The 27,482-nt window shown below is 40.9% G+C and overlaps 1 protein-coding gene across 1 annotated transcript in view; it reads left to right on the top strand.

Annotated features, from left to right (window-relative positions):
- WASHC5 (WASH complex subunit 5) overlaps positions 1-27,482 on the top strand; it is a 1,015,994-nt gene that overhangs the window by 481,318 nt on the left and 507,194 nt on the right. The window contains exon 15 of the mRNA XM_044066602.1: positions 941-1,081. Coding sequence (XP_043922537.1) covers positions 941-1,081 — 141 coding nt within the window. The remainder of the gene's footprint in view (positions 1-940; positions 1,082-27,482) is intronic.

Genomic DNA, 27,482 nt, shown 5'->3' with positions numbered 1-27,482 from the left:
CACTCTGTCATGGGGGTGGCTGCTTCTTATGCTGACTTTTAAAATATTTCCTTTGTAGAAATAGGCATCTCAGAGTGTTGACCATACCTTCTTACCTTCACCAAGCATTATTTTTTCAGACTTTGACTCAGGAGGTGGACCTGTTTTGACACCTGTTTGCTTTATGACTCACCCTTCTAGCCTGTAAGTCCTTCTGTCAGCTTGGTCATCCATGGTGGTTTTAAAATCTATTGCTCAGGTTTGTTCCCAGTAGTTATTGTGCAGAACCAACCCAGATGTCAGATATAGCAGATAGATGTTGACCATATCAATTGATACTCGTGGGTGCTTATCTCTCCATGACTGTTCTCTGCTTCAAGCCAGCCTTTCTATCATGCATATTCCTGTATATGTCAGGCAAGTTTATGTTTGCCTTTGTTGTGTCTCTGCTTTTGTTTCCTGTCTTGCAAGTTTTAATTTTCTCAGTGGATAGGAGTTGAGCTGAGTAGTGCAAGAGCTGAATGTGCCAACTAGACTTGGCACATGGTGCTGTGGTAAGCACTAACAGAAGGTACATACATCTGTGTGTGTTAATGAGAATCAAGTATTGATAAGCTTAGAATAGAAAAAGAAGAAAATTTTCACTTGCTATAGAAGGCCCTCTAACAGATCATCTGATATGTTAAGTGTATATGTGATATTCATATCCCAAGTGGCTTTTGAGAACATTTTATGGTATGAACACTTAAAAAGTAAGATTCTACAGCTGATTACCTGATTACATAGCTTAAGTGTTTTATTATTTTGTGTTGTATGCCATGTAAATGCATGTGCATTCTTTGTGCTGTACACGTTAAAAAATGAGGTTGCAGTTCTCTTTTAGTAAGGTAGAAAAGGGATATATTCTGTTTAAAGGAAATATGTTCTATAATTAAAGCTAAGACCTTTTCCTTTTTTTAAGGTTCTGCAGATCATACCTGAAAGTATGTTCACCTCTCTTGCCAAGATTATTAATCTTCAAATCCACAATATAATTGAAGTGCCTACACGCCTCGACAAAGACAAACTTCGAGACTATGCCCAGCTCGGTGCACGATATGAGGTATAGTCTGTGCGTTAATGTTTTACTAGATCTTCTAATGTGCAAATTACCTTAAACAGCTGTAGTGCAAGTTGGATCAAAATGTATGTAAAACATTCTGTGGTCACTGTCCAAACTCTGTTGTGGGGCTTTGCTTCTCTGCCTTATTTTGATGGCTGCATATTAATAATTAGAGGTGTTCAGTAGTGATGTGTTTTAAGAATGCTTGCCATTCCTTCACATACAGTTTTAGTACTGTGTCCACCATTAATTTTGCATACTCATGATAATCACTTTCACACATCTATAATGACTACCTTTAATGATGTCTCACTCTTCCATTCTCTGTATGACAGTTCATCTGTTGGAATTGTATTTGTCATCATTACTATCATTCTAGGGTCACCTGTTTTAGCATAGGTAACCAGTTGTTGCCACATATGGATCCAAATTTACCAGCCTCCATCCCTCTGCTGTTCTGCAAGATCTGCCATCCAAATGATATGCTTGGATTGCATGAATCCTGTGTTGTGCCTTTAGAGGTTGTCTTATCAACCACATTCCACAATCTCATTCAGTCTTTCATTCCATATTACCCATATAATACAAAACATTTTCCTATTCAAATTTTTGACATACTCCTTACTAAATTTCTCATAAAATCCATATTCAGTCATATCCATATTTTATAGTTCCATTTTTCTTTCAAAATATTCTTCTCTTATTTTTTCCCATAATTTGTTTTATTCTTTAACATGTTAAAAATACATGTTCTACAGTTTCTAATGCACCACAAAAAAAAAGACATATCCTTTCATTTGCTTTTTAAGGCATATTTATTTTTATAGGCATTCAGTTAATTGGTAGCCTAATTAAAAAATCTTGACATTCCCCATTATTCGTACACCATTTATTTATTTGTTTTATAGCTTTTATTTTTTATTCTGTAAAATATCCCCATAGATTTACACAGTAATGTTTTATCATTATATGTTTGTACTATAATTTCCTATTTTCTTCTACCTCCTCTATATTTTACTTGGCTTCCATATTTTTATTTTGTCTTGATACATCTTTATTTCTTCACTTCAGCAGTCTCTCTCCCTTTTATTCAATTGTATTGCATTCCATTCCCTTTCATATTTTGCCTTAAATAATCTTACTACCAACTTGCCTTCTTTTCCATTTATCCATTTTAATACCCTTTATAGACTCAACAATGCCCCATATACTATAGGGTTCAACAGACCCAACCCCCCATCTTTCTTATCCATATATAATACTCCTTTTTTAGCTGTTTAACCTAGATCCCCAAATAAATCTATACATCATTTTGATTAACTGTTTATCCAAATCTTTTGGTATCATGTATATATATATATATATATATATATATATATATATATATATATATATTATTTCTTTATTTATTTATTTTTTGGAGACAAAAACACCTTACTGGAAGTTAAGGAATTGCGCTGGCAGCTTCTGTTAAATGCTGAATCCCACCTGGTTTGAATGAACATATAAATATTAGATGTGCTTTAAAATGGAACCAATAACTATTATATTTTCTGTAGTTCTGTTTTCCTTTTACTTATTCATGAACTTCTGTACATTTACTGAATATTCATGTCTTACTGTACTATAGAATTTACATATTTCTAAATGTTTGGCTTTTTATTGGTCTTGGAATTTTGATGTCCTCTTCTCTTTACAGTTGATGCTTATTTATTAACACATTATTTGTATTTTTAAACATTCTGAAGAAGTCCAGTACATTAAACCTGGATGAAAGCGCTAATTATTGGCTCTCTGACTTTTATTTGAATTTTTATTTTTATTTTATTTGTTTTCTTGTAGTTATTACGTTGAAGTATTATTATATATTATCTATTTCTTCAATATTTAACTGAGTTTTTTCGCAAATATTATTCTGGTTATCTCAGACATGTCTAATAAGTCTCATAGTGATCCTGGCTCTTGTAGCCAAAATATCACTGATTTTTCTCAACTGGTAATTCCGCCTGTTTTTTTTTTTGCATCAATGTATTCGGATGCAAAGAAGATAATAATACAAGAATGGTTTCCACATGGTCTAACACTACAGGAGATATATTTTCTGCATCGGTGAACTCTACTGTGTCTACTAATTCAGTTAACAATACTATTTGTTCCAGTGATACACCAGCGTTCTTGTCTACTGTTCCAGCAATGTTTAATCACACTGACACAGGAGTTCAATTGCGATTCCTGTTGAACGGCCAAGATGTTCTTCATCTCACATTGCTGCAGTCCTTACACTTGGGTAGTCCGCTGTCCTCGGTCGGCCCGAATATCAAAGTATAAGGCTGACGTCGGTCAAGGCGCATTAGACTGACATCAGGACGTCAGGGTACAAATGCGCATGACCGACGTCATATCCTCAGTCTTTTTTGCCGCATGGTCCGATGCAGAAGCAGCGTTGCAAGTGCCGTTCGGCGTTCTGAAATTTTTCGAGTTCGGAGTTTCAGACCGAGTCAAAGTTGGCTAAGTACCCGTTGGGAATATTTTGCTTTTTCTTGCCTCAGTGGTTTACCGGATGTCAGAAAAAGTGAATAACTGTATTTCTTGTGGGAAACAGATACCGCATAGAGATTATCATACCTTGTGTATTCCTTGTTTAGGGCCTGAGCACGACGTTGTTGGGTGTCGCTTTTGTGCTAGATTCAATAAGCGCACTATTAAGAGAAGGTTAGATTGTGCCAGGTTAGTCTTTGGGAAGCGGTGCAATTACACTATGCCGTCGGATGCTCCGGCGTCCGCTTCTTCTAAGAAGCGCAAGGATAAAGCAGCTAAGCCCAGGGTAGACGAGTCGTCCGTACCGGACGCCGGTTCTTTAGAGGTATCGGTGGAGCCGGTGGTTCCACCGGAGGTTTCTCTAGAGGCCCAGGGGGAGACCTTGGTATTGCAGGATGTGGCCTCTCAGGAGGCAAGTCAGGCTGAAGGGGCTTCTCAGGTTACTGTACTCCCCTCCCTTCCTAGGGTGGTTAGGCCTTCTGTTTCTAAGGCTTCTCCCAGAGGCAGGCCAGGATTAGCTTCAGTTGGTGTCACTCCTAGTTCTTCAGGATCTGTGCCCAAGAAGCATATGCTTAAAATGGCAGAAGATTTGATTACCTTAATTAGAGGTTCTTTGCCCCCTTCTGATAAGAGGCCTAGGGTGGAACCTGAGTTGGGGAGTTTTGAGCAGGCTTCGGATGTTTCAGAGTCTTCGGCTGAAGACTTGCAGGAGTATTCTCCTTATTCTGATTCTGATGTGGATGATTCTACTCCTTCTGCTTCTCCTCCTGAGGATTTTTCTTTTTCAGAGACCCTCCATTCCATGAGGGAGCATTTTAAGTGGGAAGGTCAGGATTTCTCTGATTCCAGGAAAAGGCTTAGGGAATTTCTGTTTTTACCACAGCATAGGCCTTTGGCTATACCTCCTGTTCTGGATGTTGTGGAGGATGTGTTTGCAGAGGCTTCTCTTAATCCTGATTCCTTGCCTCCTGCTCCTGTTAAGCCGGATAGGTATTATAGGGTGCCTGAAGCTCATAAGTTTCTTTTTAAGAGTCCTAGGGCGGACCCAGAAACTGTTAGTCAGGGGCCTAAGGGTGTTAAGGCTTCTGTTAAAAATCCGGTTCCTCCAGATAAAGAGGCTAGGGCTTTGGATAGATGGGGAAAGAAAGTTTATACGTCTTCCACCCTAGCTATGAGGGCTCTAAATTGCCAGTTTCACATGTTGAAATACCAAAACTATCTACTGTCTCAATTGAAGTCTAAGGTAGATGCTCTGGTGGAAGGTATTGACTGTAAAGAGTTACAGGATTTGGTACATGTCTCTGAACAAGTGGGTAAGCATTCTTTGCAATGTGGTTTTGATGCTGTACAGGCCTCGTCTAGGGTGGCTGCCACAGGGTCAGTTCTTCGCAGGCACGCCTGGCTGAGGGATCAGAATTTATCTGACCATGTTAAGACAAGGATTTTGGATGCCCCTTTACAATCTGATGTGTTATTTGGTTCACCTGTTGAGGCAGTATTAAAGAAAATGGAAGACAAGGCTAAGTCTATGCAGACTGTTAAATATTTTTTGCAGGTTCAGCCTCCGAAGTTTAGCAGAAATTGGCCTACTAAAGGGTGGACGTATCCTTCTTATGATTCCCAGTCTAGGGGCAGGTCTAGACGGGGTAGGGGCAGAGCTCAGGGCTCTTTCAGGCCTAGGACAGGAAGTTCACCTGCACAGTCTTCGGGTGAGGGCAGGGGTCAGTCCTTTCGTAAACAGACCCAATGACCTACCTTTTCAGCTGCCAGACTCTTCTCGACTGGCAGCACCTTTGGGAGGAAGGTTGGCACTTTTCAAAGAAAATTGGAGTTTAATTACCCAAGACAGATGGGTGTTGGATATCATACACCAAGGTTACAGGTTTTATTTCCATACCTTACCTCCCTTCAAAGGCATGCCAGACGTTCCTCCTCAGCAAAGAATAGAGGCTCACAAACAGATTTCTCTGCTGCTCCAAATAGGAGCCATTCAGCCGGTCCCTCTGTCAGAAGTGGGCCTAGGATTTTATTCTCGCCTGTTCCTAGTACCAAAGAAGGGGAACACATGGAGACCAATTTTGGATTTATCTATCCTCAACACTTATCTGGACATTCCCAAGTTCAAAATGTTGACGTTACAACAGCTTTTACCTCTGCTGGGCAAAGATCATTGGATGGTGACTCTGGATCTCAAGGAGGCTTACCTTCATGTTCCTATCAGGCTAAGTTGCAGGAAGTATCTACGTTTCGGGCTGGGACTTCTCATTATCAGTTCTCTGCATTGCCCTTTGGCTTATCTACTGCCCAGAGTATTCACGAAGGTTCTGGCTCCAGTGATAGCTTTCTTCAGGCTAAGAGGAATACAGATCTATCCTTATTTGGACGATTGTCTGATTCTGGCTCAAGGAAAAGAAGAACTTCTTCATCATCTACACTATGTGATAGCAGTGCTAAGATGCCTGGGGTATTCTGTGAACGAAATAAAGTCCAGTCTAGTACCCTCTCAGGACATGTGCTTTCTGGGTGTGAGACTGAATACAGCATCCCAGATGGCCTTTTTGACCCCGGACAAACAAAAGAATCTTTCTCTTTACTTCCATCAGTTGTCTCATCAGTCCAGGCTGACTGCAAGGACAGTCCTTCAAGCCTTGGGGTTCATGGCATCTTGTATTCTGGTGCTTCCCAATGCCAAACTGCATATGAGGAAGCTGCAATGGTATCTCAAAAATGTATGGACACAGCACTGCCAAGATTTGGACACTGTCATTCAGATAATACCTTGCATTCAAAAGGAATTTTTGTGGTGGGCTCAGGAATGTCACCTAAACAAGGGACTCTCTGTGACCCGGCCAGAGGCAAGTCAGATTCTAACGACAGATGCCTCAGACAAAGCTTGGGGAGCTCATCTAAATGGAAAGTGGATACAAGACACGTGGCCTGCCAGACTTCTACATCTGCATATCAACCTGAAGGAGATGTTAGCAGTCCAATTTGCTTTAATAGCTTTCAAGGATTTACTTCTTCCAGGGCAGGTGTTGATTCTAACAGACAACACAACTGTCATGTGGTACATCAACAAGCAAGGGGGAACACATTCTTATCCTCTGTGCAGACAAGCAATGATTTTGTGGGAGACTGCTCTCAGTTTACAGCTAAATCTTCAGGCAAGGTTTCTGCCGGGAGCACAGAACTCCTTAGCAGATGTGTTGAGCAGACAAATTATGGATCCCCACGAGTGGAAATTGGATCCTCATGTATTTCAGAAATTGACAGTGTCATGGGGAACTCCAGACATAGATCTGTTCGCTTCTCCACTAAACTACCAGCTGCCAAAGTTTTGCACAAAAAGTTTTCATCCCACAGCTTGGAAAGTGGATGCTCTTTCATTCAATTGGAGCAATCTTCATGTGTATGCCTTTCCACCTCTGCCTCTCCTCCCAAAGGTACTTCTGAAGGTCAGACAGGACAAGCCAAAGATGATTTTAATAGCTCCAGATTGGCCTCGACAGCATTGGTACCCACTACTGAGAAGTCTGGTACGGGAGCCTCCTTGGCCTTTACCATCGGTTCCACACCTGCTGACTCAGGAGAACAGTCATTTACTCAATGTCAAACTTCACTCTCTTCACCTGACAGCCTGGCATATTCTGTTTTAAACCCTGGAGGGTTTCAGCTTCCACAGCAAGTTTTGAATGTTATTTTGGAAGCCAGAAGGCCTAGTACAAGGAAAGTGTACGCAGATAAATGGAAGAGATTTTTATTTTGGAGTGCAGCAAAAGCATTTGATGTTTCTAAGCCTAATTTAAGTGTGGCTCTTCAATATCTTACTGAGTTACTGGACAAAGGTTTGTCCTTCTCTTCTATTAAGATTCATGCTGCAGCAAATTCTGCTCACTATGATTGTGACCCACCATTGTTTTCTCATCCTTTGTTTAAGCAATTCCTTAGAGGGCAAAAATATAAGACCCCACGGAGAGCTCCTACTCCTGCTTGGGATCTCAATTTTGTGTTGGAGAAACTCACTCTACAACCTTTTGAGCCTGCAGCTACTGCTGAGTTGAAATATTTATCATGGAAGACTGCTTTTTTGTTAGCCATTACCTCTGCGAGAAGGGTTTCTGAATTACAGGCCCTTATGGCAGTTGAGCCTTTCTTAATTTTCCATAAGGATAGGGTATCTTTGCGTACTAATCCTTCCTTTATGCCTAAAGTGGTTTCTAGTGTGTCTTTAAACCAAACTATTCATTTGCCTACCTTTTATGCAAACCCCCAAAATAAAGGGGAAAAGGTTTTGCACACTTTGGATATACACAGGCAGTTGCGATATTATTTGAGCAGAACTAAAGGATTCAGGCAGGCTCAGCAGTTATTTGTTTCTTTTGCTTTGAGTTCTCAGGGCAAGCCTGTGTCAAAACAAACTATTTCAAAGTGGATTGGGTTTTGCATTGCTTTCTGTTATTCCCATCATGGCAAGGAGGTTCCAGCTGGGATTAGGCCTCATTCCACTAGGGCTACTGCCACTTCAACAGCTTTTTTAAGGGGGGTGGCAACTAAAGATATCTTGGAGGCAGCTACTTGGAGTTCTGTGCATACTTTCTCTAAGCATTATCACCTTCCACTTTACTCTAAATCTAGAGCTGGTTTTGCCACTGCTATTTTACAGGGCATTTTGGCAGCTCCTGCTTCTTTATAGTTGTGCCAGCCTCCCTTACCTCTGCTTTGGGATTCTACCCAAGTGTAAGGACTGCAGCAATGTGAGATGAAGAACATAGTACAGTTTTGTACCTACCATAAATGTAGATGTTCGAAGGTCCACATTGCTGCAGTCCAATTTACCCTCCCTCCTTCCCCTCTGTAGTTAGAGGCGGTTGTGTGGGTTGGATTGTAAATATTGTGTATTTTGTATATATTGTACATATTATTAGTGCTAGGATGGTTGGTTGTTGGTTTTGTTGTCTTTGGGTTTTGACCTTTCTTGTTAGGGTCTTCTGACATCTGGGGCAAGAAAAGACTGAGGATATGACGTCGGTCATGCGCATTTGTACCCTGACGTCCTGATGTCAGTCTAATGCGCCTTGACCGACGTCAGCCTTATACTTTGATATTCGGGCCGACCGAGGACAGCGGACTACCCAAGTGTAAGGACTGCAGCAATGTGGATCTTCGAACATCTACATTTATGGTAGGTACAAAACTGTACTTTTCGAAGGTGCTCGGTGACTCTAATGGCTCTACTGTTAAACCATCTACTGGTTCCACTGATAATGGCTATAGTGTAATTCCAACTGTCCATAATAACTCTAATGCTGCTGCTACTAGCCCTGTTTCTGTTACAAATTTATCCTTATCTACAGAGCTAAGTGATTTTGCTTCAGTTATACCTATTGGGACTGCTGATTCATCGGCCTGTATTACAACTGTATTTCCATCCAACAATCCATAATAACTCTAATGCTGTTGCTACTAGCCGTGTTTCTGTTACAAATTTGTCCTTATCTACAGAGCTAAGTGATTTTGCTTCTGTTATACCTATTGGGACTGCTGTTTCATCGGCCTGTATTACAACTGCATTTCCATCTGCTTATCTATCTTCGAGGGCACACGTGTCCCAGGTTGCTGTCCCTTCTACAAAGAATATGTCTAGGGATGCATATTGTGATTTACGGTGTGTCAGCAGAGGTAATGTTGTTTTACAACATGGAGTTTTTACTTTGGATTTTCATCCTGAAAGGGGCATTTTGGTGCCTCGTGCTGAGGATTCTACTGGTGTGGACTTGTGTGGTAATATTTCTGCTATAACTGTTGCGCCTATGACCGTTGAGGTTCCAGCTGTGCATTCTGCTATTGGACCTTCTGCGGCACCGATGTCTGCATTTTGGTCCACGGAGGCTTTGATGTCCCTGCCTGCTGTCCCTTCCACTGTGACGTTTTCTGAGGATTCTTGTTGTCATTTTCAGCATGTCAGTGGGAGAAATGGTGTTTTGCAGCATAGTGATTTGGTTTCGGGTTTCCATGGAGGGGAGGGCACCTGTGTGGGATTGGATATGCTTATGCCTCATACCATAGTTTCTACTGATTCTGACTTTCGTAGCAGTATTGCTACTATGACAGTTATACCTACAACTGTTGGAATTTCAGCTGTGCGATCTACAGTTGAATCATCTGTAGTGCCTACATCCCATCTGATAGCTTCATCGACGGAAGCAGTTTCCATGGTTTCTGGCTGTGTTTTACAACCTTTACATGAAGAGGATCTTACTTTACATTTAAATAATCACATGTCAGGTCCCAGGGATGGTCTGAACACGAATGTAGTACCAAGAATTTTTTTGCCTGACTCCATTAATTCTACTGTTGCTAATATTTCAAATAGTGATACAGCTGCATGCCCGCAGTTTAACGTTTCTCATCAGAACTGTTTCCCCTTCCTCTCTTTGCTTTTTATCACTGTTACATTTTGTATATCATCATTCATCTTTTCTGCAGTCATTTTGTTGCTCTTCCTATTGTAATTGCCTTTTATTTTTCCTTGCAGTCACTTAAAGTTTTTTCTACATATATTTGTTTTTCTTTTTTGCTCTTTTATACAATCTACCCATTAATGCCCTGCCAGTTTACATTTATAACATTTCATTTCACATTTTTGCATCATGTCCAAACTCCCCACATAAAAAATACTTTTTTATCACAATTATCTACAAAATGTCATTCTTTCCCACAAAAAACATGTTTTCAGTTGTCCCCAATACTTTATAAAAGGCTGTGTTTCCTTCATCGTTAATCGTGCTTGGAATATATAGATTTCAGTCATTTTCTGTTTTCAAAATAACATTACAGCCCCATCTGTCTGTCCAAAGTCCTCTGTTATCTATTACGTTTGAAATGTCTTTAACTTAACAAAAGTTTGTCTAATAAATATTTTTACAGTTTCTCTTTCTGTCTTTGAAAATCTATATGCACTTTCTTTTGTGTTTCATGGTAGAAGGTCTTCATGATATAGTTGATGGTTATTCTATGGATGCCCGTCTTTTTTTTACGATATTCACCAAAAAAAATCTCTAATCCTGTAGCAATCTCCAAATTTTCACAAGGTCTCTTTTTTATCAAAATAAACACTCTTACCTCTGTGCCTTGATTTCCTAAAGGCACAATCACTGTGTCCCATATTTCATACCTGTCCATTTCTTTCTCTCCCTTAGTCTATATATGCACAACATACTTATTTTTTTCTGTTTGTTCCATCTTCTTACTCTATATTTTCCTCCCATCTTCTCCTTCACTGCTCCTGCAAACATTTTCTTGTGTATATCTTTCAATTCTTCTTTTTGAATTTTTTCCATAATCTCAAACCAGGATAATTCTTTTCCAGTCCCTGGCTCATTTTCTTCCATCAAGTTCATTAATAAGTCATCCCACAGCTCTCCCAACTGAAGGGTTGTAATAACATCCTCTTCTTGTGAATTAGCGCCTCTGTATCCTCCATGATTTCATCCACAATCTTTCTTTTTAAACATATCCTGCAAACCTTTTTTGATTAATTTCAAGGAGTTGACATTTGCCTCGGTTGCCATACCATGCACCATCCTCCTAGCCTTCACTGCACAGAGACAGAACGTACACACGCACTTGTCAGGTGTATGGACCCCAAGTACCGTATTGAGTAGGGGTCCTTTATTACTGAACATTAAATCATATTTACATTATTTACAATATTTACAAATTTTTACTTTATGTACACTTGTTTACATTTTTAACACATGTACTTTACTAATTACATTTTTGATACAATACAATCCCTTTTTTAAATATTTATTTTCTGTATCTTCATTACAATCCATCCATGAATGTCCTGTTTGTTCACACTTTCAACATTTCGTATCACATTTTTTTGCTTCATGGTCCCACCTTGCCGCAAATAAAACATTTTCTTTTATCACAATTACACACCAAAAAACATGTCTTCGGTTGTCCTCAATACTTCACAGTACCTGTATTTCCATTGACATTTATCATACTTGGAATGTGAATAATTGTTTTATTATCCATTTTCAATATAACCCACATTCTCAGCCCCCAGTCCATACAACTTATCATAAATTTTTGTAATGTCCGTATCATTTTTACAGTCTTTATAAAGTCTTTCAGTATTTTTTCCCACTTCCATTCAAAACTGTACATAAATTCTCTTTTTTGTGTATCACATATGCATTCCAAGGGAAACATTTTTTTTTTTAATTTCTTGCCATTCTAAAAATTTTTCCATGTACTGTCCTGTCTCAAAAAGAATGTCACAAAATGTATCTTTATTAATCTGTATAACCTCCTTTGAGATATGCCCAGCAGTGTAGTTATATTATTCCAAATGTCATACCTCGCAAGATGTTCTTCGTGTTTCAGTGTTGCAGACATTACATTTGGGTAATCTGCTGGCAGGTTGCTCTCAGTCGGCCTGATAAACAAAGTCTTGGGTCCTGCGTCGGTTGCTGTCCCTTCTTCCATGACGTCAAGTCGTCAGGGATATAAAACATGCATCTGACGCCATTACATCAGTCTTTCTTGCCGTGCATTGCCCGAAGCAGAAGCAGTTCGCAAGTGCCAGTCGGCCGACTCCTGAAATTTTTCGAGTTTCAGAACCGAAGTCTTCAACTTAAAGCTAAGTACCCTGTTGGGGAAAATTTTTCTTGCACCTTACCGATGTCAGTAAAAGTTAATAATTGCATTACTTGTGGAAAGCAAATACCTCACAAAGATTTTCATTCGTACTGTATTCCTTGCCTAGGCCCTGATCTTGTACCTTGCTGTCGGTTTTGTACTTTATTTAATTAGCACACTATCCATCGTCTGTACATTTTTGCCTCTAAATATTTCAGTTCCCGGTTTAATTATCCAGAAATGTCATCAGTAAGCCATCCGACTACTGGAATTCCGAAAAAATGCAAAGATAAAGACAGAGACAGGCTGCCAAGGTCCAAAACTGCCGACAATGCGTCTCCTAGGCCAGTCGCCAGTTCGCCGATACTCAGTGAGGCGCTTTCGCAGCCCCTGCTACTTCTGATTTGCAGGCCTCTGCTGAGACCCATTCGGAGTCTGGTATGTTGCGAGAGGCTTCACCTATCGAACCCGCGGATGTCTCTACCTTGGATGGGTCCGGAGCCACTGTGCAGGCAATGGCTTCTGAGGGTGTATTCAGGCCTACAGATTTGCGTATTAAATCAACTCCACCTTCATTACTAAGGCCTAAATCTCGATCTATGTCTAAAAACCAATGCTCAGGCCCACATGTTCAGGCCCCTGTGCCTAAAAAACAAATTATCAAAATGGCTGAAGATCTAATTACTCTAATCAGGGGTAGTCAACCACCCCCATCTAAGAGGCCTAGGGCTGAGCTTGATTATGAATCTTCTGATCAGGTTTCTGTTTCTTCTGACTCTTCTAATGACCTGGATTTGTGCATACCTACTTATGAGGATTTTGATGCAGAGGATTCCTTTCCCTCTGCTTCCCCTCCTGAGGATTTTTATTTTGGGGGAACTTTACATACCTTAAGGGAGCATTTCCACTGGGAAAGTCAGGAATTTTCTGATTCAAAAAAGAGGCTTAGGGATTTCCTTCTTCTACCTCAGCATAGGCCCTTGGCTATACCTCCTGTACTAGACATTGTTGATGTATTTTCGGAATCCAGTATGGCCCCTGATTCCCTGCCTCCGGCTCTTAGCAAACCAGACAGATACTACAGGGTTCCCGAGTCCCACAAGTTCCTTTTCAAAAATCCTGCTGCAGATCCAGAAACCATTTCTCAGGGGCCCAAAGGCATTTAGGCTTCTACTGCTAAAATCCTACCCCTTCTGATAGAGACTCCAGGGCGCTGGATAGATGGGGTAAGAAGGTTTATACTTCTGCAACCTTGGCAATCAGGGCTTTAAACTGCCAATTTCATATGTTAAAGTATCAACAGCATATTATTGGACTGCTTAAACAGAAAATGATGTTGATTCCTGACTGTGTAGAAAATAAAGATTTACAGGATTTATTGCATTCTGCTGAACAAGTTGGAAAACATACTTTGTAATGTGGTTTTGATGAGGCCTCCTGCAGGGCTGCTGTTACTGGGTCTGTGCTTAGAAGGCATGCTTGGCTTAAGGAGCAAACTCTGCCTGATCATGTTAAAGTGAAATTGTTGGATGCTCCTTTAAATCAGGACCGTCTGTTTGGCAATAAGGCTGAAGAAGTTCTAAAAAAGATGGAAGATAAAGCTAAATCTATGCAAACTGTTTAAGATTTCTTACAAGTGCAACCTCCAAGATTTAGTAGGCACTGGCGTACTAAGAACTGGTCTTTTCCAGCTTCTTCCAGATCCTCTCAAGCCAAACCCATACACACCAAAAATACCAGGTTTCAGTCCCAGGGGACTCTCAGTACTAAGCAGTGGGGGGGCCTCCACTTCCAAATCTGGAAATAACAAGACACCCCCCCTATGGTAAACAGTCTCAATAACTTCCTTTTAAAATTACCAAGCACTTACCTTTTAGTGGCCCCTTTGGGGGGAAAGATTTCTCTTCATGCAAAGAACTGGGAACTCATAACCCAGGACAAATGGGTTTTAAATGGTGTCCCAGGGATGCAGATTTCATTTCCAAACATTGCCAACACCAAACGGGTGGCCAGACCTGCCCCCATATCAGTGGGCAGAGGCTCAAAAACAAGTACTTTCCTTCTTACACATGGGGGCTATTAAACCAGTACCAGAAGAGGAAAAGGGACAAGGTTTCTATTCCAGACTTTTTCTGGTATCCAGAAAAGACAAATCATGGTGTCCAATTCTGGACCTGTCTACTCTAAACACCTTTCTGGACATTCCAAAATTCAGGATGCTGACTCTTCACCAGTTACTTCCTATACTAGGCAAAGATGCCTGGTTGGCAACTCTAGATTTAAAAGAAGCATACCTGCACATCCCAGTCAGGGAATTTTGCAGAAGATACCTACGCTTCAAAGCAGGCTACTTGCATTATCAGTTCTCTGCACTGCCCTTTGGCTTGTCTACTGTGCCCAGGGTATTCACAAAGTGCCTGGCTCCAGTTATTGCATTTTGCAGGCAAAGAAATATTCAAATATATCCATACCTGGACGATTGTCTTAATTCAGGCAGAAAACCAGGGCATACTTCTAAATCATCTGGCATTTGTGAAAAGGGTTCTAACTTGTCTGGGGTACACCATAAATGAAAGGAAATCACAACTGGTACCCTCCCAACAGATTACATTCCTGGGTGCAAGCTTGAATACAACTGCCCAGATGGCTTTCCTCACGCCAGAGAAGCAAATTCATTTGGTAACTTACTTCAAACAAGTGGCCACAAAAACCCTGCTATCTGCAAGACAAATACTGCAAGCCTTGTGGTTCATGGCCTCCTGCATTCTTCTAATTCCATATGCAAGACTGCATATGAGGAAACTACAGTGGTACTTAAAAAGTCTATGGAGTCAACATTGTCACAGCCTGGAAACAATGATTCCTATCATACCTTGCCTACGCCTGGAGTTCTTATGGTGGGCAGAGGCCTGCCACCAAAACAAGGGACTGCCATTCACACTACCCCCTGCCGCCCAAACCCTAACTACAGATGCATCAGACTATGCATGGGGGGCCTCACCTGGAAGCGAAGTGCATTCAGGGCAAATGGAGCCCAAATCAAATGCACCTACATATCAATCAAAAATAAATGTTAGCTGTACAGAATGCTCTGACAGCCTTCAAGGACTACATTCTTCCAGGTCAACTAATGGTAAAGACAGACAACACCATGGTTATGTGGTACATAAACAAGCAGGGGGGTACACATTCTTACCCCTTCTGCAGACTAGCCACGGCATTGTGGAACATAGCCTTGAGCTACCAAGTGCCAACTACAAGCTCAATTCCTGCCAGGAAAATTAAATATACTGGCAGACGGACTAAGCAGAAATCTCATGGACCCACACGAGTGGAAACTGGAACCACGAATTTTCAACATCTTGACAAGCAAATGGGGGAGCCCAGACATGGATCTATTTGCCTCCCCCCAGAACTACCAGTTGGACAAGTTTTGCACAAGGACTCCCCATAAAGAAGCCTGGAAAGTGGATGTTCTGTCCTTCAGCTGGAAAAAACTATCAGCCTACGACTTTCCCCCTCTGCCTCTGCTCTCCAGAGTTCTGCTAAAAGTCAGACAGGACAAATCAAGAATGATTTTGGTTGCTCCAGACTGGCCACGCCAGCACTGGTACCCACTCCTGCACAGTGTGTCAGAAATATCTCCATGGCACCTGCCTCAGACCCTTTCCTTGCTTTCTCAGCAAGAGAACCAAATTATGCACCCTCAGCTTCCAACATTGAACCTTGCAGCCTGGCTAATCACTTAAATTCACCCTTATCCCCCAGAAAACCTGTGATGGATGTCATCTTGGAGGCGAGAAGGCCTAGTACTAGAAAATCTTATGCTGACAAATGGAAAAGATTCTGTGCCTGGAACCAGTCTTTAGGGATGAGCACAGCAGCGCCCAATTTACCTCAGATTTTGCAATACTTAACTGAGATGCTTCATAAGGGTTTGTCTTTTTCCTCTATTAAAATCCACGCTTCAGCTATTTCAGCTCACTATAATACAGAACCACTCCTCTTCTCTCATCCCCTGCTCAAGCAGTATCTAAGAGGGGCAAAGAACTTGAGACCACCCAGGAGAGCCCCTACCGCTGCCTGGGACCTTAACTTTGTTTTGGAGAAGCTCACTCTACCTCCTTTCGAGCCAGCTACTACTGCAGACTTAAAATTTCTTTCTTGGAAAACAGCCTTCCTTTTAGCAATCACTTCAGCTAGAGGGATATCTGAATTACAGGCCCTTATGGCAGTGGAGCCTTTCATCATCTTTCATGTGGACAGGGTATCTCTGAGGACCAATCCATCCTTCATGCCCAAGGTGATTTCCATTGTGGCTCTTAATCAGTCCATTCATTTGCCAACCTTTTTTTTCTCAATCCACAGAACAAATGGGAACGGATTCTGCATTCCTTGGATGTGCACATACAACTTAGATTCTACTTGGACAGGACTAAATCTCAAAGAAAATCTGAACAATTGCTGGTTGCATTTGCTGCAGGGGCAGAGGGGAAGGCTATTTCAAAACAAACCATTTCTAAATGGATAAGCCATTGCATTCATTTCTGCTATAAGCACCATGGAAAACCTATCCCCCAGGGGATCAGATCTCACTCCACCAGCGCTGCATCTACTTCTACAGCCTTTCTCAGAGGTGTTCCCACCAGGGATATTCTAGAAGCTGCTACCTGGAGTTCTTTACATACTTTCACCAAGCATTATCATTTACAAATTTTCTCTAAATCCAAAGCTGGCTTTGCCACTGCTGTCTTGCAGGGTCTTATAGCTGGCCCTAATGCTGTATAAACTCCTCCTTCCAACCATAGCTTTGGGAATCTACCCAAATGTAATGACTGCAACAGTGAAACACGATGAACATAGTAGAGTTGTGTACACTTACCATAAATGTAGATGTTCGTGTGTATTCACTGTTGCAGTCCTGGTTACCCTCCCTCCAGCCCCCTAATTTTCTCTGCCTATACCTCTACTTTCTTTTACTATGCTTAAAAGCCTTTTTGGTGGATTTGCTTTTGGTTAGAGGTATATTTTGGTGTTTTTTAATTTTGTTTGCTCCCCATTGGGGGGGCATCTGACATCTGGGGCAAGAAAAACTGGTGTAATGGCATCTGATGCATGTTTTATACCCCTAATGACCTGACGTCATAGAAGAAGGGACAGCAACCGACGCAGGACCCACGACTTTGTTAATCAGGCCGACTGAGAGCAACCTGCCAGCAGATTACCCAAATGTAATGACTGCAACAGTGAATACACTCGAACATCTACATTTATGCTAAGTGTAGACGACTGTATTTTTTCTCTTCCTTACTGCTTATTCTTTGTAAAAGGAAAAACTTCAAAGATAAATACACGTTAGGTTCAAGCAAGGCACCCTTTATTACTTGCAGCAAGGAGACAAAGCATGTAGGTACAAGATTTGTCTGACTATTTGGTAGTCAATATGTTATTCTTATACAATTCTTTCCATGTCACACAGAAAATGTTACTAATCTACTGCTGACGTAGTTGAACACAGCTTTCTGTATGTTACACAGAAAATGTTACCAGGCTTATTGCTGACATGATCAGATTATTGCTGTCTTGCAAAAACATTTGAAAAAAACAACCTGACCTTGGGCTTATTTTAGCCCGCCTTGTCTTTTCAATTCTTCCATTGTACAGTTCTAATATATGCGATACATTTTGTCTAGATTCAAGGTACATTTCTAGCTTTGGTACAAGTAGTGCTGACTATGGTTTAAGCTTTCAAACATCTATTGTTTTCTTTATCAAATCTTCTAGCAGCTACACATTTTCTCATGGCATAAGCAGAAATAGAATGTCTCTTATTAAGTTTCCGGTAGCTGCACATATTTTCATTGCATAAGTAGAATAAAGTGTCTTTTATTAAGTTTCTAATAGCTGTGCAGATTCATGCAGTATGAACAGAATAAATGTATTAACCCTTTTAAGCCTTTAATGTACTAAGCATGCACATTGCTATTCTGCATTTTCCTAACATTTCCCCCCTTTTAATACTTTTATTCTACTTTCAAAACAAGGATAAACAGTTTTTTCTTCCCTTTACCCCTTCCCACTCAGGATTTGCAGTTAAGAGAGTCATTTAGTTTAAGCCCATGATAGCATTTTCAGTTTTTCTGTAACTCTTCGAGTTCAGCATCTTGGTATAAGGTTTCCGAAACTGAAATGTCTACAAAATTTTTGATTAGTCCTTTTATGCAGGGGATGCAGCAGCACCCACACACCATCAGTAGAGCTATCCCTACACAGAAGGCAATCAGAATGTTCATCAGGATACTGCCCCACCCCCCCCAAACAATTTCTGGAAAAAGTCCGTCAATGGATTTGGTCCTGGTTTGGTCATGGCCGACACCTGCTGGATTACCTCAAGATGGTTGTCTATCTCGTGTTTGTGGTCAGGAATATACGAACAGCACTCCTCCTGGATTAAAGCGCACGTACCTCCTCTCACCGCTAGGGTGAAGTCAAGAGCCATGCGATTTTGAAGTACCACTGTTCTCATGGCAGTCAATTCATCGGTTACCAATTCTAGGGCAGAAAAGATTGCATTACTCATTATTTTGAGAAGCTTAGACAATTTTCTCAGTTCCCAGATTGATTTCATTACTCCATATGCTGGTAATACGCCTGCCCACGATATAACAGTACCACTCAGATCCATGTGCGACAGTCCTTTGCTGTTCCCTGGACCTAAGTTTTGATGGTTTTTACAGGCTGCATTGATTTGTCCCACTGGATTGACAGGCTTCTTGATTTCTCGGACATTCCGAATATTCCCTTGAGGTAAAACTGTAGTGTGTCGTATGGCCGGAACCAGGTATCCCAAAAAAACAACTGCCGGACCAATTCTCGGGTAGCCATTTATATGCTTTTCTCCCACATATAAAGTAACAATCTTCCACTTTAGTAGTAACTTTACTATACCCTTGCTCTGCATGCAACATTTTTCTATCGATTATAGACAGTTGTTTATAGAGATCAGCATTATGTTTTACTTCTTCAATTGTCCTATGCATCAGTTCAACAAATGAATCATAGCTCGTGTTGCAATAGAATTTGATGTTATCGGATTTAGTGTAGCGTCTATAGGGAACAGTTACATTGCAATAGCTCCAACCCACCTTGACTGTATCATTCTTATAAAAACACACAGTTCCTTTCTGTCGAATAGACAAGTGCAATGCTACCTTATCTTTTGATGTGACATCTGATGTATCGTGAATTAAGTTTTCCCAGGTCTTGTTGGCCCCTAGGGGAACTGCAGTTAAAAGTAGCCCCCCCATATGCTGTTGGTAAAGCTGTGCAAATCCAGCAATTCGAAACATTGAAGGTTTCAGCATACACATATTTGATTGCCTGGTAAGTATTAAAGTTCGGTTGCCACTCTGCACGCTTATTCAGTTCTACTTGCGTGGCTGAGAAAAGAAATGGCCACAATAAAAAGATTATTGTCACCAGTACAGTCAACAGGATGGTCATGTAATATTTTTGTGGAAACGGTTGTTCTGCATTTCCGTTTTCTCCGGTTCTTCCAAGTAGGTGTATTTGGATCTTACTGGATTCAGTCATCTTATTTTGGACACGTGATCTTACTCTCTGCCCTAATAGGACCTTCAGCACCGATGGTTTCTTCACTGGGTTTGAGATGGATCAGTCCTATTGATCTGACCCCCCTTTGTAGTCAGACTTTGTGCTTAGGGTCCCAATGGAGAGGTAAGATCTTTGTCCATTTCAAAGCTCTTTACTAGCTTGCAGAGTGCGTCAGGTGTATCCACGAAGTTCGTTCTATTTTGACAGCGGTAGGTGTCGAAAGAAGCACCTGGTAGGGACTTTCCCACCTTGGCGATGCCCAGTTCTTTCGCTTCACAATTTTAATCCATACCCAGTCTCCTGGCATCACTGCCACTTCCGATGTTTCGGTTTGTTTTTTATCTGAAACAGAATTTGACTGCAACAGATGTTTAGAACTCAACAACTTTTTCATATATTCAGCTAATGTAAAATCAGCTTCCTGGTCTGATGACATGAGAAGTTTCCACTGGGGTGTATAATAAGCTCTTCCAAACAGTTTTTCAAAAGGAGTCCATCCTTTTGCTGTAGGGACAGTTCTCATGCTCAACAGTGCCAGGGGTAAACAATACAACCAAGTTTTTCCTGTCTCAGCTATTAATTTTCTCAGTTTGCTTTTTAGTATACCATTATGCCTTTCAACTAGCCCTGCAGACTGTGGATGGTATGCATAATGAATTTTTAAAGAAATACCAAAATGCTTACTTAACTGCTGTATGGTTTGATTTACAAAATGTGTACCATTGTCACTGTAGATTCTTTCCAGAATGCCAAACCTAGGAATAATTTCCTTGACAAGTACTTTTGCCACTGTAGCTACATCTGGATTTTTGGTTGTAAAGGCTTCCACCCACCTGGAAAACATATCTATAATGACAAGACAATACTTTTTTTTTCACATTTGTTCAATTCTATGAAATCCATACAGATAGTGTGAAATGGATATGGTGGTGTGGGGAAACTCCCTTGCTTGGGCTTTATCGCCCCCCTGTGCATGATGTTTGTTACAAATCTGACACATCAAACAAAATTTTTTAGAGTAGTTTGTAAATCCGTACATTGTGAACACTTGGTTCACCAGCTGTACCATCCCCCCTGTTGAGACATGGCACTGCCCATGGCTCAACAATGCTGCATAGCGAAACAAATTAGAGGGTAGTATCGGTTTTCCTTCTTTAGAGATGTACAGCCCCTTTTTGAGGATCACTCCTCGTTTTATCCATCACTGTTTTTCAGCTTGCATAGTGAGTGTCTGCATTGTTTTTAACATGTCTAGATCTAAAGTTTCGGATGGTTGCAACTCCTTATCTAAAAGAAATACTTCTGTGGTCCCTTGTTTTGCAGCTGTATCAGCTCTCGCATTACCTTTTGAAATCCTGTCTTGCTGCTTGGTGTGAGCTGTACATTTGCAAATGGCCACTTTCTGAGGTAACTGAATAGATTCTAAAAGATCTAAAATAAACTGTGCATGATTTATAGGTTTACCAGTAGATGTTATCATTCCCCGGTTTTTCCACTGTTGTACAAACACATGTACAGTGGAAAAAGCGTACTGGCTATCAGTAAAAATATTTACACATTTACCCTTTGCTAGGGTACATGCCCATGTCAGGGCAATCAGTTCTGCTCCCTGTGCAGATAAATTGTGTGGTAAAGATTTTGCTTCTACAATCTCAGTATCAGAGACTACTGCATATCCTACTAGGTTTTTTCCTGCAGGACCCCTTTTGCACGAGCCATCCACGTAATATGTCACCTCGGCATTATCCAAGGGGACGTCCATGAAATCTTTCCTAGGTATGGTCTTTTGCTCAATTACCTGCAGGGAGCGGTGGGGTGTGCCATCTGCAGGGGTTGGGAGCAGTGTAGAAGGGTTCAAAGTTGTACATCATTCAATTGTCATATGAGGTTGGCTCAACAATATAGTCATGCAGGAAAGATGCCTAGCAGGGGAGAGATATGCCACTTTTTCTTGCAGTAAAATGATCGCGACTGCATGGGGCACTCTCAAAGTGAGAGGGTGGAACAAGACTACTGAGGCTGAAGCCTGTACTGCCATTGCAGCTGCAACTACTGCTTGTACACAGTGGGGTAAGGATTGTGCCACTGGGTCCAGTTGTGATGAATAGTAAGCAATGGGGCGCTGCTTATCCCCATGCTGTTGTGTTAATACTGATGTCATGTAACCCTGCTTGCAATCTACAGTCTGGAAAAAACATTTATGATAGTTTGGCAATCCCAGAACTAGTGAGGATGCTATTAACTGCTTTAGTTTACAAAAAGCAGACTCTGCCTCTGGTGTCCATTGTAACAAATCCTGCGCTGCCATAGGCGTCTTATATATAAGGTCAGTCAAGGGTGCAGATTCCAAAGCATAGTTTGGAATCCAGCTTCGGCAAAAATTAGCTGTACCCAGGAAGGACATCATTTCCTTCTTGGTAGTGGGTTTTGGTGCTTGTAAAACTGCTACTTTTCTGTCCTCATCTAACGTTCTACCTTCCTTGGATATTACATATCCTAGGTATTTAACCTGTTTTTTCCAGAGCTGCAGTTTGTCTTTGTTTACCTTATGTCCCTCAGCAGCTAAAAATCGTAGAAGTGCTATGGTATCTTCCTTACAATCCTGCTGGGTGGGGGCCAGCAGAATGTCATCAACATAAAGTAAAACCTGGCTACCTCTTGGTGGGTTGAATCCCGCCAAGTTGCTTGCCATTTCTTGTGAGAATATCGTTGGACTTTCACAATATCCCTGTGGTAGGCATGTAGATGTATATCTTTTTCCCTGAAATGTAAATGCAAACCAATGCTGGCTATCAGGGTGTATCGGTATCGAAAAGAATGCGTTGCTAATGTCTACCACAGAAAAATACTTTTGTTGAGGTTTCAATTCATTCAACAGGGTGTGTGGATCTGGCACTATGGGTGCCCTTGGTATTACTGCGTCATTTACAGCTTGTAAATCCTGGACCATACGCCATTCTCCATTGGCCTTTTTAACTGGAAATAAGGGTGTGTTGCATGGTGGATCAGGAGATTCTACTAGTATCCCTTCTTTAAGTAAGGATGCTATAATAGGCTTTATCCCTGCCTCTGCATCTTTTCTTAAGGGATACTGTCTTTTTTGTGGTCTAAATGCTGACTCTGGCGTGATAGTAACTGGCCCCGCTGTACGAATGAGTCCTACATCTGATTTCCCTGTTGACCAGAGAATCTCTGGTATATCTCGCAAGGCGTTTTCTTCCTCCTTTAATAGGAGTGTCCATCAGCTGTCTTTGCTAGATTGCAAGTGCACAGCTGGGTTGGTCTGAGTTATCCAATTCAATTTTTGTACTTGTATCCCCTGTCCTGACAGTTCTAGTTCTGTCTGTTTCTCCCATCTCGTGGCTTTTTCTCGTAGGTTTGCCCATTTTATATTCTTGTTTTTAGTTAAGCTAACGTGGCAATCGATTAGATTTATGAAAAGTGAAAAGAACTCCTAGGGCAGTGAACAGCTGGCTACACTGTTCCCTTTTGTTTCCCAGTACAGGTTACGCAGCATCAGTCTGTTTGTATGATTTTTAAATAATTCTTTCTCATATTCCTTATGTCCTGGTGTATTACAAAAATACAGGGTACAGTGCAACAGGTGTTGCTTGTCAATGTCAAAGGAGGGAAACTTACTGATGGCTACGTTCATTATTTCCTCGGTCACAGCTCCTGGACCAGTCGTAACCAAGCCCTGGCTGTACCAGTAAAACATTTCACCCTCCGATTGCACCACAAAGGTATTATTTTGTCGCTGTGCTTCCATACCCTGCATGGTTGGGATTACTGCTATACCAGATATCTGCATGAGGTCTCTGCCCAAGAGATTTACTGGGCATTTTGCAGAAACTACAATTTTGCTTTTCTGTGTTAATCCTAAAACTGGATCAGGTATTGCAGTGTTATGGGAGAGAGGCTCCCGATACAGCTGTCCATTAGCTGCTTTGAGCAGTATGTAATCAGGTGACTCTGTTTTCTGGTAGTTTGGAGGAGTGTATCAGGGTCCGTGATGTCCCTGAATCACACAAAAATTTGACCTCCCTTCCTTCTACCAAGAGTGTAACTTCTGGTTTTGTGTCTAAAAAATAGAGCTCCAAGCTCAATAAAGCCAGGTCTAATATTTTGTTTTCTTCATTGTCACTAACTTCCTGCACTTCCTCTACTCCCTCTTTCACATTCTCATTTGTCCTTTCTTTACTAGCCCCTTCTAGTGATTCTTGACTATCATATAGTCAGTCCTCATCCTCCTTGTCTTCCGTTGTTGCCTTCTTATTTTTCCTGCAATCCCTTGCCAAATGTCCTTTTTTACCACATTTAAAACATTCACCCCTTTTCTTACGCCCTTCAAAGTCCTTTGATCGTTGATCAGACTGTTTGTTTCCCTGTGCGTTTTTCTTGCCCTTTTTCCCAGACTGTACTACATAAACTTCTGCTCCGTCTTCTACAGAAAATACTTGAGCTTTCTTTTTGCTATTAAAATGCCTTTCGGCATGTCTAGCATATTCAAGTAATGACTGTAACCTGCTGGTACGATGGTCTACCACGTGTTTCGTAATAAAGCTGCTTATAGGCGCACTAATGCCTTTTAAAAATGCATTCTTTAACTGCTGTTCATATGGGGAATCTTGCGTTTGATCTTCAGGAACCTGCATTCCACAGTGGTTATTAAAACACTCTAACAATCTAGCATAGTACCGGTCAATTGTTTAACCTTCTTGTTGGATACATTGATTAATGCAAGTCCAGTCTGCCCTAGGTTTCCATTTTTCAGAGATGCGGTCTGTAAGACCTTTTACTCTTGTGTCTAATTCCTCACTGCTATGTGGGAGGGGTCTTTGTGCAGTGTCACGAGGATTCCAGTTGCCACAAATCATGTACCAATCTGGCCCTACAATTTGTCTAACTACTTTTTCTACTTCTCCGTTCAAGTTATAACTTAACCTCATTCCTTGTAAGTCTTCTGAGAATTTTCTAAAATTAATCTTCGGATGGGGAATTCCCTCAGTGGATTTCTGGATATCTTCTGGAGTCCAAGATCTATATACTAAGATAGTTGAGTCCTGATTGTCCTGACCTGCCTGAGGATTAGGTACTTCTATAAGCGAGCATATTTCTTCTTCTTCTCCTATAGATCGTGACTTCTTAACTATTTTCCATAACTCAGTACCTTCTTCTGAATTACTTGCCTTTGTCCGGGACCTGGTCCCGATAGGATCTCTGATTTTAGTTAGTTTTAGTTTTATAATATCTCTACCTTCAGTGACCACAGGATATAGTGGGGGTGGACTAACCTGTTCACTCGCTTCATATTCTGGTAAGGGAGGCAGAGTTGCTGATGCTATTACTAAGTTATTATCCTCCTTATCTAAAAACATTGCTTTTGAATCTTTGTTCCTTTGGTCCCTATGGTTTACTTCCTCCAGCCACCTGTGTGCCTGAGGAATTCCTAACCGCCGTTGCTTTTTTACCTGACCCTTGGAATCATTTTTGTGTTGCTTGATAAGCGAGGACTTTTCTAATTTTCCGTCAAATTCATATTTATTAACCCATTTTGAAAAATATCTTTTGTTATAGTCTCTTCAGAATGACTGCCTACTTATTTTGTTTCTCCTGATCTATGACGACAGTACTCTTTTTTTTTTTTTTTTTATCCCTGACTGTAAGAAAAATACAATCTGATAAAAAACAATACACATCTAGTCCCTGATCTAAAACAGAAAACAGAAAAAAGTAGATTCAAGCTTACCTGAGACAACGTGATTGATCACCGATTCACAGAGACCCGTCCTTCAGTCACAGATCAGAATGTGGCTGGCCTCTTTTGACGACAATTCAGTCTGAGAACTTTCCATGTAAGAAGAACCAATTTGGTTTCAGCCACCTGGCCGTCTGATCCGAGGCGAAGAGAGGGTTCCGGTCCGAAGGACCAATCTGTAAAAGGAAAAATTTCAAAGATCAATACATGTTAGGTTCAAGCAAGGCACCCTTTATTACTTGCAGCAAGGAGAGAAAGCATGTAGGTACGAGACTTGTCTGACTATTTGGTGGTCAATATGTTATTCTTATACAATTCTCTTCATGTCACACAGAAAATGTTACTAATCTACTGCTGACATAGTTGAACACAGCTTTCTGTATGTTACTCAGAAAATGTTTCCAGGCTTATTGCTGACATGGTCAGATTATTGCTGTCTTGCAAAAACATTTGAGAAAAACAACCTGGCCTTGGGCTTATTTTAGCCTGCCTTGTCTTTTCAATACTTCCATTGTACAGTTCTAATATGTGATACATTTTGTCTAGATTCAAGGTACATTTCTAGCTTTGGTACAAGTAGTGCTGACTATGGTTTAAGCTTTCAAACATCTATTGTTTTCTTTATCAAGACTTCTAGCAGCTGCACATTTTCTCATGGCATAAGCAGAAATAGAATGTCTCTTATTAAGTTTCTGGTAGCTGCACATATTTTCATTGCATAAGTAGAATAAAGTGTCTTTTATTAAGTTTCTAATAGCTGTGCAGATTCATGCAGTATGAACAGAATAAATGTATTAACCTTTTTAAGCCTTTAATGTACTAAGCATGCACATTGCTATTATGCATTTTCCTAACATTTTTACTTAAGAATTTCACCCTTACTTCATCCATCTTCTTCTCTTCTTTCCTTTCTCCTTCTTTCACTTTCTGTGCCTACAACCTATTCTTCTCTCTTCTAATTTCTTCCATCCCTTCCTCTTGTATTCTGTCCATAGTTTTGCCCTACAATATACCTTTCTCACGTTCTGGTTCGCTTTGCTGTATACATTCATTTAAGTATACATCCTGCAACCCTCCCAATTGGAGGGTTGTAGTAATATATCCCGACTGAGACCCTCTTGCTTCTGCAAGCAGATCTTCTTGAAACAAGACCTACGAATCTTACAATTACTCAAATTCCCTTACTGCATTCTCCTAATCCATTTGACCCTTCTGACACTGCATGTCTACTTCTTCATGCTTCTCTTTGTCTGTCACTACTTCATTTTGCAAAGGATCGACTTACTTTATATTCGTATGTGCATTCAACATAACTCGTTCATCTGAACTTTCTGCTACCTCCTCCAGTATCTCCGTGTTCTCCATACTGCTCCCTGCTTCTTCAGGCCACCTATGCTCCCGGACTGGACACAGGAAGGCCAACAACAAACAGCATCCTCACTTGCAAGAGTAGGGAAAGTTCCCTGATTCCCTGACCAGATTTCCCCTAATAGTATAAATACCACCTTGCAGCTCCCCAGAAAAGAGGCTACAAGCCCAGTGGGACTATTCTAGTCAACAAATGATTAAGTAAAAATAAACACACACACACACACACACACACACACACACACACACACACACACACACATATACATATGTAAGCTTTTCTTTTGAAGGACAACTGCTTTTTTCAGTATTCCATCTTTATTAACCATAATTGCCAAGTAACTGTAAGTTTTTACAAAGATAAAAAAATCCTTGTGCTGCACTGCAATGCACCAAACCTTCTACTTGGTTTGATAATAGGCCCCACAGCCTTTTGTACCAAAGGTGAGTGTGCCACCTGTTGTACCACTG

This window comes from Protopterus annectens, chromosome 3.part1 (genome assembly GCF_019279795.1).
Source record: "Protopterus annectens isolate FY-2018-M chromosome 3.part1, PAN1.0, whole genome shotgun sequence".
NCBI classification, from domain to species: domain Eukaryota; kingdom Metazoa; phylum Chordata; order Ceratodontiformes; family Protopteridae; genus Protopterus; species Protopterus annectens.
This window is presented reverse-complemented; position numbering and strand designations above follow the sequence as displayed.